General features: G+C 38.4%; 1 protein-coding gene across 4 annotated transcripts in view; it reads left to right on the top strand.

The window, feature by feature from the left end:
* The window catches only part of ESYT2 (extended synaptotagmin 2), an 81,437-nt gene that overhangs the window by 17,219 nt on the left and 45,459 nt on the right, over positions 1–18,759 (top strand). For 3 of the 4 annotated variants that reach the window (XM_068174339.1, XM_068174351.1, XM_068174359.1), the window contains exons 2-4: positions 13,488–13,529; positions 14,119–14,253; positions 16,032–16,108. In XM_068174339.1, the coding sequence (XP_068030440.1) occupies positions 13,488–13,529; positions 14,119–14,253; positions 16,032–16,108 (254 nt within the window). Of the gene's footprint in view, positions 1–3,993; positions 4,282–13,487; positions 13,530–14,118; positions 14,254–16,031; positions 16,109–18,759 lie in introns of those variants that run through there. The other variant, XM_068174347.1, reaches the window with a different exon arrangement.

The following is an 18,759-nucleotide window of genomic DNA, read 5'->3' on the forward strand; positions in this document are numbered from 1 at the left end:
GGACTTTTTTTCCTGTGAAGTACCTTTTGTTAACATGTGGATTCAAAATAGTAAGGCTGATATTTAAGGATAAGAATAATAGTTAATTTAGCTGGGGAGGCAGTCTGGGTTTTGATTCCACCTTGTAGCTCAGACATATGATGCAGCATTCCTAAGTTTAGAAACTTGATTTAGCAGGGAGTGCTTTCAGTGTCTTTCCTTAGCAACCCAGCCTACCAAAACACACCAGAGCTGCCCTTCCTGCTCTGTACTGAGGAACAGTAGCAAGCTCCATGATTTTAAGGTGGAGTTTATAAAGAAGAATAGGATAATGAGTCCTGCAATTGCAGGGGATTGGAATTTGGTGGTCAGAGTATTTTCCAATTACGTGTTTTGTTGGTCTTGCATTTTCAGTAAGATCCTGTAGGAGGTTAAGGGCTGCACTAAAACTCTGGAGCATCATTTTTGTTTTAAGTAAACTTACCTGAAGGAATGGAATTGCTTGTGGGGTTTTTTTGCTTGTTTTCTTTGGTAGGGGCTAAGCATGCCTCAAGATAGAAGGGGTGCTGCAGGATGCCAGCAGCTGCCAAGGGTTACAGCTATCCTTTGCAGAAACAGAGAGGGCATTCAGGGAAGGGTAATTCCATAGTACTGTTTTAGGTTTGATTTTTCCTTAGACATCACTTCTGATTGCTTTGTTAGCTGGACCTTTGATCTTGCTTAGTGCAGAAATTGCTATGTAATGTGTTGCCAGTGAAATGTATGACATACTTTGCATATCTTTTTCTAAAAAATAACACTGTTCTGTTACAGAACAGTGCTATACACACTATATAGGGGTGTTGATACACAGCCCATTGAGGGGGCCAGAACTGTTCTAGAGAGAAGGGAGAACAAATCTTATAAACCTTAAAAATTTTAGCATCTACCTAATTAGTAGAAATACTGAGCTTTGTATATGAACCTGGTATAAGAATTTGGTTAAATCCTTGAATGAAAGAACCAGAAGGAGTTACGCATGTAAGCTTGTCATCTGATACCTGGTGCTGTCAGGTTAACTGGGGCTTTCCTCCCCACTGTTTGTCACTGCATTAACTGAGACCTGATTTAAACACTGTGGCTCTTCTTGCTTTCATTTTATTAGAATGCTCTGCTTTCTGGTACTTTGTCAGCAGAGTTTTATAGTTTCAAAGAGGGCTAATCACTGATTATTTAAAAGTTCCACAAAACTCCCAGACTGTTGGTCTGCATTCTTTATACTCTCTGGATTTTAACGTAGTGGGTTTTTAGTGTTTGGACTAGAAATAAAACAGGGATTTTAAAATGCCTGTTGTATCCTGCATGATTTCTGATTATATTTCAAAAATGTTTTAATATTAAGAATAAGCTCTGGCTGGATAGTACTGGATGCCGTGCATTATTTAGAAGTTAAGCACCTTTGCTGGTGTTGGGTCAGAGTCAGTCAAAACAAGCATTAAGTTTTAACTACTGAGTGTATTCTACAGACTTGTTTGACTTCTTAGGATACAGGTTAACCTAGCTTGTATTTTTATGTCATAATGCTGCATTTTTTGGATACCACCAAAAAAAATAAAAACCCAAGTTCTCCATTTTGCTCTTTTGTATTTTCAAATACAAATTTGCAGTTTGCTCATTCCTAACCAATACAAAGTGAATTATACTTGTCATAGTTCACATAGATTTGTTTCAAATGTATTGTGAATTATAGATGACATTAGAAGGAACAGAAGGTTGGGCTTCAGTACATGGAGATGTTTCAGGCTAAAGACAGGGAAAAAGATTTAATCTGCCTGAGGAGAGGAGTCTGGTAGAAGGTGATCACTGCTTCTTAACACTTGCCTTTTCTGAAAGCTCACTTGCCTTTTCTGATGCCCATTTTCGCTCTTACAGAACACCTGCATGGTTCCCTTAGAGAGCTGAACTGTGCAATCTAGTGAGTGCTAAAGGAATGAGCTCTCCCTGCTGCGGGAAGCTCAGTCTCTGGACCAGAGCTGACCGCAGGGTTAGGGAATCGGGCAGCGGGTCAGTGGAGTAAAAGGTGAAGAAACCTTCAATGTTTTATTGCAGATACCAGCACCAAGGGTGGCTGACCATTTGGTGCAGAGCCCAGCACTTCTTTTCACAGCTACAGACAGTTCAAAGAATAGTAAGTTGTGCTGTGACACTGGTTGTATAAGCTGTTTTGGAAGCTAATGTTTAGCAGTCCAGAGAGGAAAATTTGTCTTCTGTTGACTGTCAAGAGAATAAGACACTCTGGCATGCAGTGGGGTGGGAACATGTCAGGATTCTCAAGGGAACTGAAAAGGAATTTGTTATAGAGACTTGAAAGTAAAAAAGAGGTAATGTTTTTGAAATGTGACAAATTGAAAATATCATGCTAACGCTTTTATAATTTTATTTTAAAAACCAAAAGCTGGAATTTCAAGGTATTAAGACTTTATTTGTAGAAGGAGAAGAACAAATTAAATTACTCCTGGGAATAAAAGGGTAAAGTCAATAATGTCAAAAAAGAGTACTGTGCAAGACTTTTTAAGTGGTAAAATTTGGTGAGCCCTGAGAGCTATGGTTCATCCTATGCCTTTTAGCAGTTTAAACATTTAAAATCTGGGTCTTTGCTTTCAGTAATTGCAATGATTGTGGGAATTTGGTGATGTGCTAATGCAGGTTTATGAAACATTAAGTGTTTCATTTTTTAAAACATGGTTGCAGTACTTCTCTGTAACATGGTTCGAGAGCAAGACTTTGATCCGTATAAATCCAGTTTTTGATACTTGTATAGAGTCTCATGCTACCAATTCTTTTTTTTTTTTTTTTTTTTTTAACTGTGCTTGTCCTGGCCCTCTGTTGGACATCAGCATTTATAAAATACAATTGTTACTGCTGTAAATGCCTGTAGAGGTGAGATTGGAGAAGGGCATCCTGTTGTCCTTAGAGTTCATGGGTTCTGGTCTTCTGAATGGGGAAGTGGTGTAGAAAAAAACACTATTGTAAATGTCAATAGTAAACAGTCAAAATGTTAAACCTAAATTCTTATGTTTCCTCACTTTAAGATGTGCTCAACAGGTGTGAAAAATGTCTCATCCTGTGTCAGGTTATCAGTCTTCTGTCAGAGGTTCTGGATGTCAATCCCTCAGAAGTGGAAACCATTAAAAGGTTCCTGCAACCAAATGCCCCCATATGCCTTCTACTTTTTTTTTTAATGTTCTTTCTCACTCCAAACTAAGCACTGAAAACTTGCCTTTGTCCTTTTTGAGATGGAAAGTGAAAGAGAAATGTGAACATGGCAATCCAGGAAAAATTACAAGATATTAAACTGCAGTGAAAATAAAGCAGTTTGGCTACAGAGTTGATGTCATCTCTACATTGAAGCCTGATTTATGATATATGTTACTAATATATGAGAACTTGAAGATAATTCTGAAATTAAGCTGTGCTAGAAGATGAATCTGTGCTAGTGGACTAAAAGCTTCAAGCTTTCTGTTCAGAAAGAGGTAGCAGCTGAGCAAGGTAAATCCATGTGGTTCCCTCTGGCAGACATCCTGTGCCGTGTTTAGGGTTGATTCTGTACCCAGATACCAGAGAAAACCATGCCAGTGTACTTCCACGTGTTTGGAAGGAAACTCTAACCTTTTCTGGTGGAGAAAGGGATTTTTGTTTCATGTTGTTTGTGAGGTGATTAAGCATGGATGCTTCTGGAAGTTAATGATGATTGGTTTTTAATTTCTAGGCTGAACCTGTTTCCTCTAGTTGGGGCTGCAGAGGCTGAGTGTCAGGCTAGAAGCAGGATTTTCCAGTTCCCTTACTAGCAGACTACTGTTCTGTCATTCTTCCAGAGCAGCTGCTTATAATGCCTATCCCGGAGGATTTTGTTAGAGCAAGCTGCTGCTAAGTAGGAGGTCTCTGGGTAACGTTCTATTGTGGCATGCTTGCTCCATCTCTGCAAAAATAGCAGCACTTAGGCAAATTTTATCTAGTTTTGGTATTGGTGAGTTAAATTGCTGAAAAGTAATGCAGCTTTTGACAAGTCACACTGCCACTGTGAGTGAAGCATATTTAATAGATGTTGAAGTGAAAGATGTGCATGAAAAAAATGAAACTGCTGTGCTTTGGAAGGGCTCAGCATCCTTCACTTCTGAATTGCAGGACTTAGTTCTGGGCTGCTTTTTCAGTCATATCAGAGCTCTGGAGCCTCTTTTTAGGCAGGGTTTATCTTTTTCAAATACAGCATTATTTTGCATTGCCAAAGACATAGTTTGCATAGAAACCGGGGAGAATATCCAGGTGAGAATATTCTGGTGGTGTTGCAGGGCTGCATAAGGATGCATTCTGAATCCTCAGCTGCCAAAACTATAAGCTGATCAGGCTTTTGATGGGCTGCTAGCAAAAATTGGAGTATTGTTGATTTTCTAAATGCTGTTCCAATGAATTCTGCAATGAGAAGGAAACAAAGGGACAACTCTCTTAATTACAGTCCTGTATATGTATTTCATAAATAATATATTTTAAAAAATAGTCTTAGCAAAGTAATGTGTTTTTATTATTTAAATGAGAAATATAGATACATTTATGGTTATTGGTAAAAATATAAAAAAGGCATTTTATAGTTTGAATTAATGGCATGCTTTAATTTTAGCACAGCAGGCAGGTTGGATCTGGAATCCCTCCATGGAGTTTGGGCTCTAGTGAGATCCAAAGGCTGTGTGTATGGGCAATGGTGGCTCTTGGCAACGTTTTGGGAACATCTGGTTTATGCTAGTTTTGCCTGACTTTACAAGACACAGACTATGTGCTGCTAGTTGTTTTCCTTGCCCCAGATATGGTCTATATATATACTTATATATATGGTGTATGTATATATATATATTCGTATATACTTATGAATATATATTAAGAAATAATGTCCTTCCGGCCATACCAGGATGCTGAAATGTTGTGTGTATATGAACTGCTGAAAGGAGTGAGGAACAGAGGTAACAAGGAAGGTTGTAAGGAAATTAAAATTTCTGTACCTTATAAAGAATGTCAGTTTTATTACTTGAGGTGTATGAATTCTATTGTAGTAGCTTTCCTGTGTTAGCATTGAACCCTGGAGGTGTTGAAAAGCTGTTTGTTTCAATTTCTCCAAGCACCAGCTTGTTTTGTCTTTAATTGCTGTGTTGCTGAAGAAATGACTTTTCACCCTAATGCTCACAATGACTGAAGCAGATAGCTCAGCATAGGGGGGAATACAGAGATCACCCTGGAAAACTCGTGCTGAACAGCTGTCTGTAATTTGTTGTGGCACCTCGCAGGACTTGAACTGATAGGGGCAGCTCACGTGGGATGACAGTGTTTGTGCTGGAAGAGTGTTTTGGGAACATTTGGTGGGGTACCAAGTATGTGTTTCTAAAGCCACTCTTATCTTACAGGTGCAAATCTGACTCAAAGGGCATTTAATTGCTTCTTTTATAAAGGTTTATTTTGTTTTCCAATGTGTTGTCCAAGCACTTAAATGGCTTATGTTCCAGTTTATAAATAAATACAGTTCTTAACCTTGCTTGATATTACAGCTGTTTCCTTCATTTAAGTATGTTTCCACTTTTTCCAGTATTTCCATTTTATTGTGTGGTTTTATCATGATCATAGAGGCATGGCAAAAATTTTAGGGCCCTTCACCACCTCCTTTATCTCTGTATCTTCCTCTGTGTGGAGGGGAATAGTTTTATTTTTTCCTCTACCCTTAATTCTCTGAGGTCTGATTTTTTTAAAACACTTTTTTGTTTGTTTGTTTATGGGAAATTATTGTCAAAACCTGTACTGCTTATTTTGTAACACTTCTAGGTTAGTTGATGCTGATTTATATGGTCTTTCTAACTGGTATTCTGTGAAGTATCCTATGGACATAAATAGTGTGTTTGACAAAACTGATTTTCTATATTCAGTTTGCTTCTGGACCTTCCAGATGTTTCTGTTGGAAGATGTGGCACATGCAGCTCATCTGTAATGATTCTTAGGGAAACTGTTTCAAGAGTCCTGGCTTAGTTCTCATGCTGCAAACACACCGCATTTGTAGTCCTGAGCATGAGTTTTGCTGTGCAAAGGCTAATCATTTTAATATATTTAAAACTGCAAACCCAAAATCCATCCCAAGGCATGCTAAACAGAAACTGAGTCAGATTACCAGAAGTAATGGAAATAGCAGTTGACTGTTAGTTTAGTAACAAGGGCTGCAGGATTTCAAAGGAACCCTCACTATTAGCATTTAACCTTTTCTTTCAGAAATACTGAGTCCTGCAGTTCTGCAACAGTAAATATTTTGTGGGATTTTCTTGTTATTCAGAAGAGGAGAGAGCCAGAGTATTTCTGGTATTGATGGAAGTTGGGGAAATTGCTTGGTTAACCCCAGAGGTGAATTACTGAAGTGACAGAGCCTGGCTGCTGTGCTTTCCCTGACAGCCCCCCTTCTTCAGCTCCTGTCAGAAAGGAGGGGTCCTCCCTTCAGCCAGCGTTGGAGGAGAAGCCTCTTCAGCCTGTGTCAAGTGCCAGAAGACTTTGGGTCAGTTCCTCCGTGGAAAGGAGCACGCGGTTCGCCTATTGCTGCTCCTTGTTGCTTCAGAGACTGAGAGGGGATTGCAGGCTGGAGTACATGGGATTAAGCTATTAGCCCTGCTCAGCTCTGTTTTACCTAAAATGTCCTTAGGCCAGCCTGCTTTACCAGCTGGAAAGCACCGGAGTGAATAGATGTTAAATTGAGCTTGAATATCACTATATGACCCGATTTATTCTATCCATGCTGGGCTTCTTCTTGTAGTAACTTTCTCTGGCCTTTTTGAGTTTCAAGTGCAGTGAGTTTAGACAAACTGTCAGCTGTAATTCAAAGGAAAATTTAATTTTAGTGTGTTTTGGGTTTTTGCCACGCCACTGGCTTTAGGCTTAATGGTTAAATAACTGCTTATGCTGTACATTCAGAAGGTTTTAGAGCACCTAATTTGGGCTTCTGTCCTGAATTTCCTTCTGTGGTATAGTCTCCCTATCCACTGGTTATGCATGAAGAGACTATGAAAACCTACTGTGATACCCTTATACATTTTTACATGTAAACTAGACAAATGCACTTTTGGTTGAGTAGAGGATTTTTATATGTAATTTTAGCTCTCCAAAATAAGCAGAAGGGATCAGTATCTAATAGAAGAGATGTCTGTGAAATAGCTGGAAAAGCGCTCAAGAATATTTTGCTGCATTGTAACTATATCAAGAAACTTGATTATATTGTGTGATCTTAAAGTGACTGGTATAGTTTCTTTAAGATTTGCATCTGGGGCAACAAATAATCAGTGCAAATGGAAGGAACTAAGCTTAAGTAACGCTGACTCAGGTAAGTGTCTGTTAAACATAGCTATGATAGTACATTATTTTTAATGTAGAATATTCTACAGTGTGTGGAAGTGACTCATCAGGATTGTGAGTCCAACTGCTGGCCCTATGGAGGGCACCCCAAGAATCACCCCATGTGTCTGAGAGCATTGGAATTCTTACCTTTAATCTTTGAATGTAAATTGGAAGAATGCCAAAATTTTAGAAGGTTTTCTTTGGGGCTTTTTATTTGTTGTTGTGGGGTTTTTTTTTGTTTGTTTGTTTTGTTTTTTTTTTTTAATCTAATCTGCTTTTATTGCTTCTGTTTCTTCCATTGTTGTAATATACAGTTCATGAAAAGTGGTTTGTTTGTAGCAAATTAAGTTTTCAGTTTTTGGAATGCTCTGATTAATACCTGTAGTTTGTACTTTCAGTGTAGATGCTCAGTTTTTTGTTTGAGTTATGTAGAAAATATTTAGGGCCTATGTGTTAATCATTAAATAAATGTTAAATTTATCTAGGGTTGTTTAATAAATACCTTTAAGGATGCAGAAAGCTTTCAAAGATAATTTAAAAGACAAATGTTTTACCTTCGGGGGATCTGTGACTACTAATGGCTATTATGCAATTTATATTTTAAATTAGATTATTAGTACCTGTGACTTGTGTTGAGAGCAATTAAACATTACTTACAGAAGGGTGTTGTCATGTCTTTCCTTCTGAATTTCTTGTCAATGCTTGCTTTTAGTAACATTTATGTAGATAAGTGAAACTTCCTTTATTTGAATGAAAAATTATATTTAAGGCATTAATGTTTTTATTTGCACTTTGAACCTCATTTCATGTTATTTTCTGATTGCTATTTGACTTTTCAAGATTTCCCGTCAATCCTTAGTCCATGGCATTTGGGTGTAATAGTTATTATTCTATGTCTAGTCTTGTTTCCTTGGAAAGATGCAGATGATAGTCTGGCCAGAAAACTGAGTCAATTTAGCCAGTATGAAGAGTGTATGTAGAGAGTTTGAAAAACAAAATAGTTGTGGGTAAGAAATTTTTCTACTGTTGTTACTGTTATTGTAAATGGTTTTCTTTTGTCCCTTTTTTCTTTTATTGTCTTCCAGGACAGAACATTCCTTGGGCTCTTTCTGGTATTTTACTGATCATTACAAAAAATACTATGTTCTGAATTGAGTTTTTGAAGTGCAGGATCAGAAATAGAAAGTAAATGTGAACGTTGTTTAGAGCTAGGCACAAGCAGTTGTGTGAGAAAGCCAGATAGTGTCTTTTTAATGTGCAGAAATGCATCTTTTGAGCACTTCAAGTAGTTTGCAAGATAACGTTTAATAATACAACTTTCCTGGAACGTGTTATGTTTTTGGTGTTGAACATGGTTGTTGGGGCATTTCTTGCAACAGTTCTCTCTTGTTCTACTTTACTTTGAATAATGAATTGCTACACCGAGTGCTTGAAATGACACTACTTGCCAAACCTGCATGAGTAATTTACTAACAAGCCAAGAGGAAAATGCTTTTACTTGTTAACTGTCTTAGCTGAAATCTTGACTTCTGTCACTTTCTGTCATGCTTGTCAATAGATTTTTATATGAGAAATAACAGATCTTGCACATCAGTTAGTCTGATTCTTGCTTCTGGCCATAAAAATGTTTGTGCAGTTGCTTCAATGTTCTTGTCTCAGTCCTGATCCAGTGTACCAACTTCTCTCCCTCAGGCTTTCTCCTGTTGTCTATGCATAGGATTGTATTTGAAGTCAAAAACTCTTAAAGCAAAAAATAATTTTTCCACTAGTATTGCAGTCTCATATAGCAGGCTGAAAATATATGGGATTAGTAGATGGATAAATATTTTATTCTTTGTGTTCAGACAACCTGGGTTTGGAGTATCTAAAGATTAAGCAAAGCCCAGCTTTTGATTCAAGGTTGGCTTGACTGAAAATTTCAGACTCTTGAAAATAAAACGTTCTCTGCTCCCTGTTTTGAGTGTCAGAATAGGCACCAAACTACATTAAAATTTGAGTGAGCAAGCAGAAAAGCAAGAATGGAAAAGGGATGAGAAACAGGAATAGAACATACTGTACTATTTGTTGCCTATTACTAACTGCAGGAGTAAACTAGGCTTACATAATTGAGGAGCAGGCTTAGTGCCAACTCCTGTAACTGTAGGAGCATGATAGGTGTGGCACACCAAAGGACAAGTAATTATTAAATCTCTGGAAAAATTAAGAGTAATGTCCTGTTAAGCAAGGTCTTAGTAAAGACTGTACAGCAGATAAAATAAAATATTAATAAATTAGCATATATGGGTAGATTTGAGTGGCGTTGTGTTTGTTTCCCAGCCTATCTCGAGTGTTTCTGCATAATTTGGGACTGAATGTGAAGAGTGCTTGATAGGTACAAGAGAGATGCTTCCTCTTTTCCTCATTCCACAGAGGTGTGCATGGTGCAGGGAATGTGGCCTGTGCCTTCAGAAGTTTATACTCTGAATCTGCGAAGTTGGATCACCCTTTGGAGGAAGGTGAATTTCATCTGGGCTGAGGTTATATTTAGAGTGGGAAGCCTCTCTCAAGTCTAGTGTGTCTTTTCTGTTGAATGTCAACTGGATACTTGTGCAGAAGACTAAAAATGTATTGTGAACATGACAACTGTTATATCTTGCATTACTCACAGCAGACAGGTTTGCTTTTGGTATTTCCATGAATTTTCTTTCCCTTTCTTTATCTGAGTGTTTAATTTGTTGTTTCTATTTATTTTATTTTGTTGCTGTTCATTGCAATTCCTGTAGAATCATAGAATTTAGGAAAAGACCTATGAGATCATCAAGTCCAACTATTAATCTGACACTGCCAGATCTACCACTAAACTATGACCCTAAATGCCACAGCTGCAATTCCAGCACTGGTGACTCTACCACTTCCTTAGGCAGCTTGTTCCAATGCTTTACAACTCTTTCCATGAAAATTTTTTTCTTATATGCATTCTAAACCTCCCTGGTGCAACTTGAGGCTATTTCCTCTTACCCTCTTTTCCACATGGTAGAAGAGAGCGACTCTCATCTGGCTACAACCTCCTTTTGGGTAATTGTAGGGAGCAATTACCCGAGTTTCCTTTTCTCCAGGCTAAACAACCCCAGCTGCTTCATCAAGTGCTCCAGCTAAGCCTTGTCTATCAGACCCTTTTTCAGCTCCACTGCCCTTCTTTGAACACGCTCCAGCACCTCAATGTCCTTCTTGTACTGAGAAGCCCAAAACTGAATGCAGGATTCCAGGTGCAGCCTCACCAGTGCCCAGTACCTGAGCAAAATCACTGTCCTGGTCCTGCTGGCCACACCATTTCTGATACAGGCCAGGATGCCTTTGGCTTTCTTGGCCACCTGGGCACACCTGGCTCATGTTCAGCTGCTGTCAGTCAGCACCCCCAGGTCTTTTCCTTTCCAGCCACTCAGTCCCAGCCTGTAGCACTGCCTGGTGTTGTTGTGACCCAAATGCAGGACCCAGCACTTGGCCTTGTTGAACCTCATACCACTGGCCTTGGTTCATCAGTCCAGCCTGTCCAGATCCCTCTGCAGACTCTTCCTGCCCTCCAGCACATCAGCACTCCCACCCAACTTGGTGTCACCTGCAAATTGACTGAGGGTGCCATTGATCCCTTCATACAGATGGCAATAAACAGGAGTGTCCCCAGCACTGAGCCCTGTGGAACATGCTTGTGACTGGCCAGAGTTACAACCGTGGATGTAACTCCATTCTCCCCACTCTCCCTGGGCCTGGCCATCCAGCCAGTTTTTTACCCAGCTGACTGTACACTGGTCCAAGCCATGAGCAGCCAGTTTCTGCAGGAGGGTGCTGTGGGAAAACACGTCAGAGGCTTCACCGAAGCCCGGGTCAACACATTGACAGCCTTTCCCTCATCCACTCAGTAAGTCGTGCTGTCATAACAGGAGATCAGCTCCATGACCTTTGCTGGACCAAGGTCAGAGTGACAGGCCTGTCGTTCCCCAGGCCCTTATGGACGGGGTTATATTTGCTGACCTCCAGTCACCTGAGACCTCCCCAGTTAGTCAGGACAGCTGGTAAATGATGGAGAAGTGGCTCTGTGAGCACTTCTGCCAGCTGCCCCAGTACCATTGGGTGGATCCCTTCCAGCCACAGAGACTTCTGCTTGTCTAAGTGGTGTAGCAGGTTGCTGACCATTTCCTCTTGGATTATGTTGGTGTCCCCTATGTGGAACGGCTCAGCAGCTCTCACCCTGTGAAACTGACCATCACTGGTGTTCAGTGATGAACCTAAATCAGAATGAAACGTGTTGATCCAACATCATGCACAAGTCATTACTGAGAATTGGCATTTTTTGTGTTTGCAGATTCAGAAGGCAAATATTTTAAAGGAAAGATCAAGATGTTATTTATTAGTGTTGGGATTAAGAGTGTTCATTCTCTCAGTTCCTTTAACTTTTTTACCATTGGGAGCAAGAGAACCCTGCAAGACAAAAACTGAGTGTAAACTCTGTTCAGCTGTAACTTCATGTACATACTTGCAAGTACTTGTGTTGCAAAAGTAAAAAACAAATTTAAGTGTTTTTTGTTTTCAAAAAGCGGACACCATCCCCAACCCTCTTAAGTATAGAGTTCTGACATTCTACCCACCATATTTTTCTAGAAAATTAATTCTAAGTTAATAAAATAACATGGCTCCCAAATTGTTCCATCTGTTATTAATAATTCTGTTCTTTTAACTTTAGTAAAATAAATGGTGTTGAATGTTTTTTCTCAGTCAAACAGATCACTGGACGCTTCAGCACCACTTGTAAAGCTTTTGAGAGATATGTTATATACTTGATAAAGATGCTGAGAGCCTTTCTTGGCTGTGGAAGGCAGCAGCATTTGTAATTCTTCAAGTATCTGTAGAAACATGGGGCTTACCTTTGTTATTGACTTGAGATTGTTGAAAAAGAAACAGACTGGATAGATACCTCTGACACTGTTGATTATGCTGATGAGGGGCAGCATAGCAAAAACTATATAGCAAAAGTTTGGGGATTTAGATGAAATTAAGGATTGCTCTGAGGGTAGATTGAGTTTATGAAGAGTGTGTTAGTGCTGATTGTTAATGCAAGAAGTGAATAAAAACTGAAAAAATCATTAATGGGGCTTGCTTTCAAATTCATCTTGTTGGAAATACAGTTTAAAGAGTAGGTCTTTCACTGACTGTTCATATCTGGGATATGCATAATAAATATAGCTGCTGTTGAAGCCAGTGGTGCATTCTATGAAGAGATTAAGACTTGGCAATTTGGTTAAGTAGAGACACTGCTTCACAAAAGTCACCATATGTAGGTCATGGTTTTTTAGTGTGTTCAAAGGGTCTTTGTTTTTGGGAAGTGTGATCTGCATCTTGTTTTACAGCCTGTGAGTTTCTAAGGAAGTTCTTGTTAGCTCTGCTTCTTCAGGGCTTTATTTTTGTTTGGAGGGGATTTTTGATTGGGTTTTCTGCATGTATGTGTGTTTGTAAAAGGTAAAGCTACTAACTGTGCTCTCCTGTGTCTGGAAGACTGTGTCTGTTCTTCCAGCATTTAATTGAGGTTTTCCTATTGCCACGGGTACTTTCTGCCCTGTGTATAAACCGTCATGCTGTCTCTGACTGGTTTCTGCAGTTCGAGAAAAGAAATCACTAGAAATGTCTTTCAAGGGGCTCTTGGCTGAACTTAAATCCATATTCCTGAGCTTCAGCTTCACTGGTTAAATATTCATAGCCGTGATTTACTGACATTGAAAAAGATTGGCATGAATGAAAGGAAGCAGGAGTGCAGTGGGGACTCTGGCAGTTGTGTGTGTCATTTTAATATTGGTTGACACAAGCTGGGTTGGCTGTGGTTTGTCCATGGTGTTACAGCATTACTTTATTTCAGCTGCTACTACTAGAAACAAGTCCAAGCATATATTTATGTAGTTCAGAAATGAGTTTGTATTTTAATTTACTTGTATTTTAATTTTCTTGTCAGGAGTGTTGACTACTCAATATATTGTCCACTGTCTAGGGAAATCCCTAAGCTTTCTAGTATTATAAATGACTGGACACAATTAACTAAAAAGTGCTTTGTATTTGTATTAATTTTTTATTTTGTGTTTGTTTTGGTTTTTTAGGTGCATTTTCCAGATACAGAGAGAGCAGAATGGCTCAACAAGGTAAGAAGAAACATTGCTCCCAAATGGGAAGGGGCAGGAGGGAAGGCTGAGATTAAAATAAAAGGTGAGGCAAGAATCTGAGACCAGAGTAGTTTTAACTTTATGCTTTATACACTTGAAGTCTCTGGTTGTTGATCCAGTTAGTCACAAGAAAGATTAAATTTAGTTTCATGGTCCTGAAATTGTGAGTTTTATGAATGATTTAAAGTAGCATTACAATAATGACAGCTATAATTGCGTAGAAGTCATAGCAGCTGTAAACACAATCTTTAATTTTCTACTTGTCTGGGATACTTTCCAGTTACTGTAGGTTCCTGACCTACAATCTAAAAATAAATGAAATTTACAGTTTTGATTTGTGTGTGTGATAATCTAAGATATAAATCTATGTAGCTTACTTTTTAAAAAATATCTTTCATTCAAAGAGCATAGAAGAACATGAGTTAATTGGAAAACAGTAAGAAAAAAAAGCAATATAGAATTTTCAGATAGAAAATTCAGATGCAGTGAACTTCTGATTTTTTTACATTTATAACTTGTTCATGTATTTAAGAACTGTACTTCCATGAAGATTGTTTTTTCTCCTTAGACTGTAAAACAGATGTGGCCTTTTATTTGTCAGTTCATTGAGAAACTCTTCCGAGAAACCATAGAACCAGCAGTAAGAGGAGCAAACAACCACCTCAGTACCTTCAGTTTTACAAAGATTGATATTGGTCATCAGGTCAGTGTCTGGTGAGGTTTTTTTTTTAAGAGACCATGTTTCACACAACCTTTTCATGTAGCCTGTTCAAATCTGCACAGAAATATTTCTCTGTGACACTTGGTCGTAAGCCTGATTCTGATTGTGTTGTAGCATTAAAATAAAAATGTGTGGGTTTTTTAGCAGAGGCTATTTTGCATTTCCTGGGATCTATGCTTCAGAAACTTGACTGAGAATTTGGAGACGGCTCAGTGTAGTAATGCCTGGTCACATGAAGAGCTCACAGCAATGTGATTTTAATATTGTTCATGCAGTGCTTTACATTAAGTGAGCAGAACCCATTATCCTTTTGCCAGATGGTCCAAGTGCAGTTTTCTTGTCACAGATGCACTTCTAATCATGTTGTGTGGAGTCAATGACAAGGCTGCTGGCTTGGCTTTTCAAGGACTGCACAAAACACAGTATAAAGGGGCATACAGATGTTTGTTTTCTGTTCCATGCCATGAAAGAAGGGGTCTCATGCCTGCAGGAGAGCCGGTTTGACCAATGCAAGCTGAGAATGATCCCCTCTGCTTGCAGCAGGTTCAATCTTAATCTTAATCTTAATCTTCCCTGTATTAACCAGAACTTTACTGCTTTGAGATGCAGTTTAACAGCTTTTGTTTGAAGTTGTCTTTTGTGTTTCTATTGCTTGTCATAAATTGAATTTCAAATAAGGATTTAAAAATCAACACCCCCACACACCCTCAAATGTTAGGAAACCTGAAATTACTTTTCAGGTGTGATAGAGGGGAATTGTTTTCCCTCTCTTTGTGACTCTATTTCATGTAGGTTATAGTTCATTATGCTTTACTGCACTTTTTGTGTATTGGGTTTATTATTTTTTTAAATTGTAAAACCTTTTACGCAGGGCCTCTGTCCTGCCCTAGATACATTTGTATTGCAGACTGTAGCATTCCTTTAAAGATGTACTAATTTTAAGTAGGTTTTAGCTCCCAGACCTCTGTATGGTTCTGCAGCTGAACTGAGTAACCTTGGACATGACAAAGAGCTATTCTTACTTCATATTGCAGCCTTGATTGAGTTGATTGAGCTGCACAGCCCCAACACAGCAGTGAGATTTTGATTTTACAGAAATTATCAAAAAGGTGTAAACAGAAATATGAAAACTTTTCAAGAAAGGAAAAACTCAAAAGTGAGGTTGTTAGTCATCCTCTGCTGCCTAGTGTTTGATGGATGTTTGGGGCTTGAGTATGTGATGGATATGTGTTAATTCTTTGTGAGGGAGAGAGGGGAGAGCATGAACACAATGATTAGAGAGATAGCACAGAGTGGTTGACACAACTTTTTATGGGAATTATGGATTTTTTTCCATCTATTCTCGCTAAATTCCACTTAAGGCAACTGTCTTTTTTGTGAACTAAATTTAGCTTGTTGTTGTAGTTACACAGTGAAGATTGCTTTGGGAGTGTTAGACATACACCTCTACAGAGAAATTAGATGTTTATGCAGGGTAGAGGGAAAGCTCGATTATTAAATGTTTTGTAAATCTTGAAGTTAGTGGTCCATACCCAGGGTAATTCTGGAAGGATTGTGGTTAATTGGATCCCAGCAAGGTAATTTTTACCCTTGAAATAAGAATTTGAACTAAATTGATAGCCTTACTTCACACCTTTTAATGTTTATAGTAGGTTCTTAACTTCAGGCATGGATATGCCTATGTTCACCTTTAATTCAAAGTTAAGAGTTTAATATACTTCTGTAGAAGAATCCAACTTTTACTTGCTTCATTGTTTCAGCCTCTGAGAATAAATGGTGTAAAAGTGTACACTGAAAATGTGGACAAAAGGCAGATCATTTTGGACCTTCAAATCAGGTAAACTTTATTACTATATTACAATGGGGTCCATTCTTTATAATTTGCATATTGTTTGATTTGGCAGTTATGTTGGCCTGAAAGAAGAATTGCTTCATCATACAAATATAGTTAGTTCTAATTGTGTATGAAAGGAGGAAGAAACTGCATGCTGTAAGTAGCATTTATGTGAGGGAAATGGAATATCAACTCTCTGTGGTTTCATCATTAAAGTAATGTTTGTTAATTAAAAAAATACTTTCCAAAGATAAAGCACTATCTTTGACTTTTTCCCTTAATGTATTAATACTTTGCAATTAAATGTAGTCTGAAATTTAAGATGTAAGATTTTTTTGGTTTTTTGCTTTTTTCAGTTACTTAGATTATTTTATAAACATAGTATTAGGAAAAAATAATGATAGCTACAGAAGAAATAGTGCTTACTTTACCAGAGTAAATCTGTGTATTGTAAAATGCCAGAATGACTGTGCTCCATTGCTTCAGCTTTCTTTGCTATTTCATTATGGCTCCTTTTATACAGATTGCTCAGTAGGTCTATCCTACATTTACCCAAGTCATTCTCAACACAACCTGCAGTTGCAGAGTTTTTTGAAAGTTCAGTCAGTGAACCCAGCAATGTTTTTATAGTTGACCATCACAGGTCTGTGTTACCATGGCTACTTTTGCCTGCTTGTGGATTATGGAAAGGCCAAATTTGTCAGTCACTGACAGTCCAGCAAGGAGCAGCCTTCTGTGTTCCTCACTGCTTCCCTGGCGGTAGCCGGGAGGGTCATCAGGCATCTCAGCTTCAGAGGCACTTCCAAAATTTGAACTTGGTTATTCTTAAATTTGAATTATTTGTTATTCTTAAATTTGAGTTGTTTGTACAGCTATGCTGTAGCCTTTGCTGCTTTGGCAGAGCTGGGCAGGCCCCAGAGTGATAAAAGGCTGCTGTCTCCTTCCCTGGGTTCCAGAGCAGGTGGGGGCTACATCTGTGAGCAGAGCCCAGTCTGTAGTGAATTTAATCTTGTTATTTCTGTAGGAAAAAGACAGCTGTCCAAATCAGGGATGGGTGGTGCTGGACAAAATACAGCAGGATTGGCTCTTGAGAGCTTATTTCACTGGATGAATGTGTCAGCCCTAATAGAGCAACTTCCTTCAGTTTTCTCTTTATTGCCACTTCTGACAGCAGCTGGGAGAGCAGCCTCACCTCTTCAGAGATAAGCCCTCAGGAAAACAATATTGTCTGACCAAATAGTCCATAGAAATTGTTTTTGAGAAGCTGTTTCTGTTCCAAGACTACTTCTTCCCTTTAAGGCAGAACTAATCACAGGAAGACGGAGTAAATCTAGTATTTTTTTTTTAATTTCTCCTCATCCTCATGAAGTAGATAAAAGTAAAAAGGCCAGTAGGTTTGTACAAAAGTTTCAGGAATAATGTCTTGTTAACATAGACCTGAAGGAAATCTTTACCCATATGTCTCATTGTATTACCTTGCAACCTACTTAGAGAAGTGGTAGACAGGTGCAATAGAATCCAGTCTAAAAGGCTAAAATTAATTCCTTGAAGTGGTTTAAATAACAGTAATAGAGCTGGGTCAGTTGGGGGCCTGATGAGCCCAACAGCCTGTCCCTAATGCAGGTGGCACAGGCTTCCAGGAGGAAAATGGAAACGAGAGCTCTAGAGTGACTATCAGAGCTTGTAGAAATTAAGGCTTAGACAAAACCATCATCAGAGGAAGTCCTGTTTCATATTTAAGACTTGTCCTTGGCACCTCCTTCAGAAAGTTTCGGCTCTTTTTCAAAGGCTTTTAGTATGCAAGTTTAAGACTGAAAGCCCCCCAACCCCCTGTACCAGCTGTTACTGTTTGATGTTGTTGTTTGCTTTTTAATAGTTTGATTTATATATCCTCTGAGAGTCTTATCACTGAGATTACCTCAGTCATAACAGGAAGAATAAGTACCTCTTGATGCATTTAGATACAGAGTTAAATACAGATATGAGCCCTAAATTATGTCTTATATTGCAGTTTTGCAAGATTATAAAGAGCTGTCTCTCTGCTGGAGAAAAGTCCATCCTTAGGAGTATTTATCCCTGTAGATTTTAATCTCCAGTTAAATTAGTTTCTTATAACTTTAATTTATTTCTAAGTTTAAAGTTAGGAGCTTTCTATAAACCCTTTGTTCTCTAAACACATTTGAGAAGGACCTTTCAAACAATCTCTCTAAAAATTTATAAGAATAGTTGTAGGAAGCCAAGCCCTGTGGGGTGTGTGGTGAGGGAAGGAAGGAAAGATTTTATTTATATTTTTTTCAGTTTAAAGTACATTAATTCTCTTAAGAATCCCCTTTTATCCTACAATTCCACTATTGTGGCTTCTTTTAGCCCTTTCTGTTGTCAGTTATTTGTGGTGGGGTGTGTGCATTTTCTTTGGACCTTCCATAGTGCATTTAAGTAGTTTCCATGTGTCTCTAGAGTATTTTTTACATCATCCTTGAATTTTTTTTTGGTCTGCTTTTAATTTTAATTGCAAAAGGAGTGTGTTTTGGTTTATTTTCTGTTGTTTCTACAAGGATGCTGAGTGCATTATGATCATTGCTTCAGAGTATTTTTCAGAACTCTTCAGAACAGGCTTTGTGCATCACTCAGAGTCCAATTAAGAATCTCACTCT

The sequence above is a fragment of the Anomalospiza imberbis genome, chromosome 1, assembly GCF_031753505.1.
Source record: "Anomalospiza imberbis isolate Cuckoo-Finch-1a 21T00152 chromosome 1, ASM3175350v1, whole genome shotgun sequence".
Classification (NCBI taxonomy): domain Eukaryota; kingdom Metazoa; phylum Chordata; class Aves; order Passeriformes; family Viduidae; genus Anomalospiza; species Anomalospiza imberbis.